The 9120-nt window shown below is 47.3% G+C and overlaps 1 protein-coding gene across 1 annotated transcript; it reads right to left on the reverse strand.

The window, feature by feature from the left end:
* Positions 1–914: 914 nt before the first annotated feature.
* Positions 915–5717, reverse strand: EIF1B (eukaryotic translation initiation factor 1B). The gene is made up of 4 exons (XM_029071433.2): positions 5458–5717; positions 2352–2515; positions 1719–1820; positions 915–1284 (listed from the first exon to the last, which is right to left on the reverse strand). The coding sequence occupies exons 1-4, from the start codon at positions 5486–5488 to the stop codon at positions 1240–1242; spliced, it is 342 nt and encodes a 113-aa protein (XP_028927266.1). The 5' UTR covers positions 5489–5717; the 3' UTR covers positions 915–1239.
* Between the last annotated feature and the right edge of the window lie 3403 nt (positions 5718–9120).

Consider the following 9120-nt stretch of genomic DNA (forward strand, 5'->3'; position numbering starts at 1 on the left):
AAACAAACAAGGACAAGAATCTTTGAGGCTCAGTACGTGAGCATTATTGCGAATTTAGTTCAAAGGGAATTTGACATTTCATACCCATTCTTTTTGCGAGAATTATCAGCAAATCCTCCAACTAGCATCAACTGTTGTAGCCCATTAGTGAAATCTTTGTTCTAATTTTGGATTGTTCCAAGCTCTGCTTCATTTCCTAAAATTTAAATGAAATGATTTCATTAAAAAAAAACCACTGAGAAGCAGCACGGCCTAGGGCGAAGAGCACAGGCCTGGGAGTCAGAGGACCTGGGTTCTAATCTAATCTGCCAAATGCTTGCTTTGTGACCTTGGGCCAGTCAAGTTCTCTGTGCCTCAGTTTTTCCAATTGTAAAATGGGGATTCCACGCTTGGTCCCCTTCAGAATGATAGCCCTATGTGGGACAGCCCCTGTGTCCCAACTAATTACCTTCTATTTACCCCAGTGCTTGGCACACAGTAAGCACTTAATAATGAAAAAAGAATACAAATGCTGTTTCCAGTACAAAGCATTTGAAGACTTTCTTGGGAGGGCTCTGTGTTAACTCTGCAGAAGGGCTGAGCTCACTGTGGGTAGGAAATGTCTGCCAACTCTCTCAGGTGCTAAGCACAATACTATGCAAGGAGTAAGTTCCCAATAAATGATTGATTCCTTTGTGAATGTGCTCAAACCACTGACTTCTCACAAAGAAAGGAATATTGATTTTGGAAACCTTTCAGCTCACGTCTATTGAAACTACCTTTAATTCAAAGAGCGTTTAACTTCCAGACGCCACAGTCACGTTTGATTACTCTTTCCAAAAGCAAAACACTATTGAATGAATGCTCCACCCACAAAGGACAGCAACGCTGTGCCCTTTGTTTCAGAACTGAAAGCATAACCTCTCACAAACATGTTCAGTTGCAACATACATGGTTTATTACAACAAAAATGTTTTAAAACAAAAAAGTAAAATGAATAAACACTCAAAATAAAGAAGTTTCCATTGGAAATGTGTTAAAATACACAAGGATTTCAGTTACCATCTCACTGCAATTTTCTTGTGTGTTACAAGCCTCCACACCCCATACGCTCTGTAATCATGCAAATGTGAAGGGAACTTTGAGCCATCAGGTGAAAAGTGAAAAGTCCGTGAACTGCAAAGACTCATTTCACAAGGTAGCCAGGTTGGTTTGGAGAAGAAAATTATTTGAGGAATTCTTCAGGTGGTTATGCTCATATTAGAAGCCATGGACCTTGAGCTGCTCTTCCTTGACAATGCCAACCTACCAAAAATAAAAACAAAAAACACCACCTTTCAGAGAGTTTGTCCTTTAGAGTCCATTACTTTCCTAAAATAAGCACATTTATCAAAAGTTTAATTCATATATCGGGCAGTTAAAGCTTGGAGTGAAGAGGCCTTCAGCATCCTGCTATATTACATTCAGAGCCACATACTACTAGGGATAGCTAATCGGGCACATTAAAAAGTCAAGAATCATTTCAACCTAGATGCACATAAACAGTGAAATAATGGGGTTTAAATTTAGGAAGACAAATAAATGAACTACCCTTTTTTTTTTTTATAAAGAATTGAACATGAAACTTGTGTTAACGGTCCAACTAATAGTGTAACATCCTTAAGCAGAAAATCTGTGTGCTCGATTGTCAACTTGAAATAAATCTAAATGCTGCATAGAATTCATCCGCAGTCCCTCACCTCCAAGAGGAATTGGCATATGTTTTTCCTTTGGTCACCTTGAAGCTGGATGACTTCACCGTATTCAGGATGCTCAATCACAGTACCATTGCAAGCAAATTTCTGGCAAAAATACAGTACTATAACAGTCAAAAACAACGCATTCGAATATTCAATTTTCACAGAAGAGAAAAACCTGCGTTCCCACTAACTTCCTCATTTTAATGCTGCATTATGATATGAAATGGCCAAATATTCAACTCATTCTATGAATTAAAAATAGAAGCACTTTATCGTTCTGGGTGCTAACCAACAAATATATTGTTGAGCCTTTAAAAAGTAATCGGAGGGAACACTCAAATGACTAAGCAGGATTTTTAAGCTATTTCTGACCTTACAATTGACATTCAAACAGCCGCAAAGACAGCTCAAACATTAGTGCTCAGTTAGAAGTTTACGAGACCAGACAAACCCAAGGTTTTAGTCCAATATGAAAATAGGCTTTATACGCCCTCTGAAATTTAACTCAATGCGTGAGCCCCGTGAAGGGGCAGGGACTGTGCCTGGCCTGATGACCTTATAGCCTTTCCAGTGTTTAATTCCGTGCTTGGCACGTCGTGCTTATTACCGCCATTATCATCACTAATCCTTTACCTTTTTGAAAGCTTTCACAAGTTTTTTTTTGTCATAATCATCTGCGATCCCCTGAACGGTAGTCAGAGTCTTCCGGCCGTTCCGTTGCTGGATCCTTATATGAATGTAATCCTCGGTCCCTGCCGGGAGTAAGTCGTCGCCCTTAGTTGCATCGGCAAAGGGGTCTGCAAGAGTCCGAACCACAAAACACGGGACCATTTAGGAATCAATTCGGAGATAATTTACTCAACCTCTGCCGAGAAGGAGTATCATTTCCTTTCACACAATATTATAAAGAGAACGTCAGCTGCAACCTAAAGAGATAGGTGGTACAACTTAGCAATATGACCTAAACATTTAATCCGGAACAAGGTCCATCAAACTCTTTTGGTTAGGAAAAAACGATCTGGGCCAAAATAAAATTATAACTCTTAATCTGACACACGCCAGAAAACTACCGCATATCTTAAGTGTCATTCATTCGCGTTAATGAGCACCAAATACAGGGCTCAGCACACATTAAGAGCTTAATAATATAACGATAATGATGGCGACTGTTATGCACTTACTATGTGCCAAGCATTGTTACGGCTGATACTAAGTGCTTAAATGCCATTCAGGCAGGTGACAAGGGGGGGCCCTAGGGGATGTTAAAGAAGCCGTATTAAGGGGGGGGACAGACAGGATTGGAGGCAGTGGGGAAAAGGCAAGTTAATAATAATAATAATGTTGGTATTTGTTAAGCGCTTACTATGTGCAGAGCACTGTTCTAAGCGCTGGGGTAGACACAGGTGAATCAGGTTGTCCCACGTGGGGCTCACAGTCTTAATCCCCATTTTACAGATGAGGTAACTGAGGCCCTGAGAAGTGAAGTGACTTGCCCACAGTCACACAGCTGACAAGTGGCAGAGCCGGGATTCGAACCCATGACCTCTGACTCCAAAGCCTGGGCTCTTTCCACTGAGCCACGGGGTGACCAGGGAACCATCACCACGAAAAGACAAAAATTCGGCTTCTCCCTGTAACCTTGAAAGTGTCCTGAGGCAGATTTTAGATGATGCAATCTTATAAATCTAGAGAAAAAAATACCATTAACACCCTGAAGCCAAAGGAGACACCAATCGACCTCTGAACTACTGTTCCTTACCCTGGCGACGCCCCAATGCCCCACCCCAGCATTTGCAAAAAAGCGTTTTAACCCTACTGAAGGCACTTGCACCAGGCAAGGGATCTCAGCTTCTCTCGTCGGAGGGAGACTACTACGAAGCAAAAGCTTGGAGGACGGCTTGGAGGAGGCTGAGACCAGACAGCAGGCTCCCCGAGGGCAGGGGTCGTGTCTAATAATAATGGCAAAAAATCAATAACGATGGTATTTAAGTGTTTACTCTGTGCCAGGCACTGTACTAAACGCTGGGGTGGATACAAACAAATCGGGTTGGGCCCACTCCCTGTCCCAGGTGTGGCTCACAGTCTCAATCCTCATTTTACAGATGAGGTAGCTGAGGCACGGAGAATAATTGATATTAATGACGGTATTTGTTAACCGCTTACTATGTGCCAAGCACTGTTCTAAGCACTGGGGTGGACGTAAGGTAGTCAGGTTGTCTCACCTAGGGCTCAGTCTTAATCCTCATTTTACAGATAAGGCAACTGAGGCACAGAGGTGAAGTGACTTGCCCAAGGTCACACAGCAGATATCTAGACTGTGAGGCCGTTGTTGGGTAGGGACTGTCTCTGATGCCGAACTGTACTTTCCAAACGCTTAGCACAGTGGTCTGCACACAGTAAGCGCTCAATAAATTTGACTGAATGGTGGAGTCGGCATTAGAACCCATGACCGTCTGGCTCCAGGCCCGTGCCCTATCGATTATGGCATGCTGCTTCCCAAGCGCTTAGCACAGTGCTCCTCAGAGTAAGCGCTCAGTGCTCATTCAACCGCGTTAATGAGCACCAAGTCCAGTGCTCTACACACACTAAGAGCTCAATAATAATAATGATAACATTTGATAGGCGCTTACTAGGTGCCCAGCACTGTTACGGCTGAAACTAAGTGCTTAAGTGCCATTCAGGCAGGTGACTGGGGGACGACGATGACACGGGCCGGGGGACTGTAAAGGATGCCAAATAAAATTCGTATTAAGAGGGAGGAGAAGGGGATGGAGAAGGGAAAGCAAGTTGGGGTGAACAGGGAAGCGATGGAGGGGGGGCACTGAAAGGGCGCAGAGAGGAGGGGGAAAGGGGAAGGAAAAGAAAAGGGAAGGGGAAAGGAGTAGGGGGAAAGGAGAAGGGAAAGGGAGGGGAAAGGAAAGGGAAAGGGAAGAGAAAAAGGGGGGAAAAGGAGGGGAAAGGGAAAGAAAAGGGAAGGGGGAAAGGAGAAGCAGGGGAAGGACGGGGAAAGGAGACGGGGGAAAGGAGAAAGGGAAAAGGAGAAGCGGGAAGGGGAAGCAAGGGAAGAAGCAGGGGGAAAGGAGAAGGGGGAAAGGAGAAGGGGGAAAGGGGAAGGAAAAGAAAAGGGAAGGGGAAAGGAGAAGGGGGAAAGGAGAAGGGGGAAAGGAGAAGGGGGAAAGGAGAAGGGGGAAAGGAGAAGAGGAAGGGGAAAGAAAAACAGGGGAAAAGGAGGGGAAAAGTAAAGAAAAGAGAAGGGGGAAGGAGAAGGGAGAGGGGAAGGGGAAAGGAGAAGGGAAGGGGAAAGGAAGAGAAAAAGAGAGGAAAAGGAGGGGGAAGGAGAAGGGGGAAAGAGAAGGGAAGTGGGGGGGACGGGGAAAGGGGAAAGGGGAAAGGAAAGGGGGAAAGGAAGAGAAAAAGAGGGAAAAAGGAGGGGAAAGGAAAGAAAAGGGAAGGGAAGGGGGAAGGAGAAGGGGGAAAGGAGGGGAAAGGAAGAGAAGGAGAAAGGAAAGGGGGCAGGAGAAGAGGGAGAAGGGGAAGGAAAAGGGAAGGAAGGGAAGGAGGAAAGGAGGGGAAAGGGGAAGGGAAAAGGAGGAGGGGAAGGTCGGGCAGGGAGGGAGGGGAAAGGGTCTGCCAGAAGGGGAGCCCAGTCGGCCATTTTCTGGAGAGGAGACAAAGCCCCCCACCCTGAGGGGGGCTCAGGCCCGGCCACGTCTCCCCACAGGCCCTGGGCGGCTCTTACCGAAAGATTGGAGGTTCTGGATAGTGGACATGCGATACTAATGTGAGGCCGGTGAGGAGGTAAAAAAAAAAAAAAGAAAAAACCAACAACAACAAATAAAAGGCTGCGGGTCCCACCCGGATCACTGTGCCAGGAGACTTGCGGGGACGAGGAAGAAGCCACTGAAGCGGGGTGGGGGCCGAAGCGGCGGCGAAGGAGGAGGGAGAGGAGAAGCAGAGAGCGAAGAAGGAAAAGGACCGGCTGCGGGTTGGCCCACAAAATGGCCGACCGCCCCTATTTAAGGGCGCGCCCCGCCGGCCCCACGTGACCTCCCCTCAGCGCTGAGGCTGCCGGGAGTTGTAGTTGACGGCGGCAGGGCCGCCGGAAGACGGCGATGGTTTCTGGGCTCCCCGCGGGCCTCAAAGGACTACAGGTCCCGACAGGCAACGCGCGCTCTCGCCTAACGGTTGCTCGGGTCAGGCCTGAGGCCCTGGGCCTCATCCATCCATCCATCCATCCATCCATCCATCCATCCATCCATCCATCCATCCATCCATCCATCCATCCATCCATCCATCCATCCATCCATCCATCCATCCATCCAATCTCATTCATTCGAATCCCGGCTCTGCCACTTGTCCGCTGTGTGACTGTGGGCAAGTCACTTCACTTCTCTGTGCCTCAGTTCCCTCATCTGTAAAATGGGGATTAAGACTGTGAGCCCCACGTGGGACAACCTGATTCCCCTGTGTTTACCCCAGCGCTTAGAACAGTGCTCTGCACATAGTAAGCGCTTAACAAATACCAACTTTATTTATTTATTATTTATTCATTCATGAAAAGCCTATTTACTGAGCGCTTCCTGGGGGCAGAGCACTAGATTAAAGAACAATTCAGCAACAAATAATCCCTGCCCACAACGGACTGACAGTCTAGGAGGGGGGAGGCAGGCATCGCTTATCACTCAGAGAAGCAGCGGGGCTCAGTGGAAAGAGCATGGGCTTGGGAGTCAGAGGTCATGGGTTCGAATCCCAGCTCCCCCACTTGTCAGCTGGGTGACTTGGGGCAAGTGACTTCACTTCTCTGAGCCTCAGTGACCTCATCTGGAAAACGGGGATGAAGACTGGGAGCCCCGTGTGGGACAACCTGATCACCTTGTATCCCCCCAACGCTTAGAACGGTGCTTTGCACATAGTAAGCGCTTAACAAATGCCATCATTATTAACAAATAATCCCTGCCCACAATGGGCTGACAGTCTAAGAGGGGGGTGGCGGGCATCACTTATCACTTAGAGAAGCAGCGTTGCTCAATGGAAAGAGCATGAGCTAGGGAGTCAGAGGTCATGGGTTCGAATCCCGGTTCTGCCACTTGGCCGCTGTGTGGCTGTGGACAAGTCACTTCACTTCTCTGTGCCTCAGTGACCTCATCTGTAAAATGGGGATGAAGACTGTGAGCCCCACGTGACACAACCTGATCATCTGTATCTACCCCAGCGCTTAGAACAGTGCTCTGCACATAGTAAGCGCTTAACAAATACCAACATTATTATCTCTCCCCCGATTAGACTGTTCTTCTATGTTCTTCTTCAATGGGCAGGGATGGTCTCTATCTGTAGCCGAATTGTCCATTCCAAGCGCTCAGTACAGTGCTTTGCACATAGTAAGCGCTCAATAAATACTACTGAATGAATGAATGAATCAATCAAAACAAGTAAAACAGGCATCAATAGCATCCATATAAATAAATAGAACTACAGGTTTATGCCCAGCATTAAGAAAAATAAATGAAATTATAATGATAAATATAATAATAATGTTTGTGCAGAGCACTGCTCTAAGCGCTGGGGTAGATACAGGGTAATCAGGTTGACCCATGTGAGGCTTACAGTCTTCATCCCCACTTTACAGATGAGGGAACTGAGGCACAGAGAAGTGAAGTGGCTTGCCCACAGTCACACAGCTGACAAGTGACAGAGCAGGGATTCGAACCCACGAACTCTGACTCCAAAGCCCGGGTTCTTTCCACGGAGCCACACTGCTTAACAGGCATCAATAGCATCCATATAAATAAATAGAACTACAGGTTTAGGCACATCATTAATAAAAATAAATGGAATTATAATGATGAATATAATGATAATGTTGGTATTTGTTAAGCACTTACTATGTGCAGAGCACTGTTCTAAGTGCTGGGGGAGATACAGGGTCAACAGCTTGACCCACATGAGGGTCACAGTCTTCATCCGCATTTTACAGATGAGGGAACTGAGGCACAGAGAAGTGAAGTGACTTGTCCACAGTCACACAGCCGACAAGTGGCAGGGCCGGGATTGGAACCCATGACCTCTGATTCCCAAGCCCGGGCTCTTTCCACTGAGCTACGCTGCTTCTCTAGAGCAGGGGCCTGGGAGACAGAAGGAGCCAGGCTCTAATCCCGTCTCTGCCGCTTGTCTTCTGGGTGACTTTGGGCAAGTCACTTCACTTGTCTAGGTTACCTCACCTGGGGATGAAGACTGTGAGCCCCACGTGGGACAACTTGATTAACCAGGTAACTCCCCCAGCGCTTAGAACAGTGCTTGGCACATAATAAGTGCTTAACAAATACCATCATTAGCATTGTTATTAAAATGGAGATTAATAATAATGTTGGTGTTTGTTAAGCGCTTACTATGTGCCGAGCACCGTTCTAAGCGCTGGGGGAGTTACAGGGTAATCAGTTTGTCCCACGAGAAGCTCACAGTTAATCCCCATTTTACAGATGGGGTCACAGAGGCACAGAGAAGTGACTTGCCCACAGTCACACAGCTGACAAGTGGCAGAGCCGGGAGTCGAACCCATGACCCCTGACTCCGAAGCCCAGGCTCTTTCCACTGAGCCTCGCTGCTGACTGGGATCCTCATGGGGGACAAGGACTGTGTCTAACTTGACTAGCGTGTATCCACCCGAGAGCTTTAGTAGGGTGCCTGGCACCTAGGAAGCCCTTAACAAATACCACAATTACTATTATTATCAAATACCATACAAAATCGAGCACTTACTGGGTGCGGAGCACTGTACTAAGCGCTTGGGAAAGTACAGTGTAATAGAGGTGGTAGACACGTTCCCTGCCCACAGCGAGCTTCCAGTCTAGAGGAGCTTACGGTCTAGTGGACTGGAAAGACCCAGATTCTAATGCCAGCTGGGCCACTTGCCAGCTGTGTGACCTCGGGCAAGTCACTTATCCTCTGCCTCAGTTTCCTCATCTGGAAAATGGGGTTAAAATACTTGTTCTCCCTTCCCCCTTTGATTGAGAGTCCCGTGCGGGGCAGGGATTTTATCCCACCTGATTGTCTGCCGTCTACCCAGCGTGGCTCAGCGGAAAGAGACCGGGCTTGGGAGTTCGAGGTCATGGGTTCGAATCTCGGCTCTGCCACTTGGCAGCTGTGGGGCTGTGGGCAAGTCACTTCACTTCTCTGTGCCTCAGTTACCTCATCTGTCAAAGGAGGATGAAGACTGTGAGCCTCACGTGGGACAACCTGATTACCCTGTATCTACCCCGGCGCTTAGATCAGTGCTCGGCACATAGTAAGCGCTTAACGGATATCCACATTAGTATTATTATTATTGCCCTAGGACTTAGTAGTGTTTAGCACATAGCACACAACCACTATTATGAGGTGAGGGCCAGCGCAAGTCCTGATTGGG

The sequence above is a fragment of the Ornithorhynchus anatinus genome, chromosome 8, assembly GCF_004115215.2.
Source record: "Ornithorhynchus anatinus isolate Pmale09 chromosome 8, mOrnAna1.pri.v4, whole genome shotgun sequence".
Taxonomy (NCBI): domain Eukaryota; kingdom Metazoa; phylum Chordata; class Mammalia; order Monotremata; family Ornithorhynchidae; genus Ornithorhynchus; species Ornithorhynchus anatinus.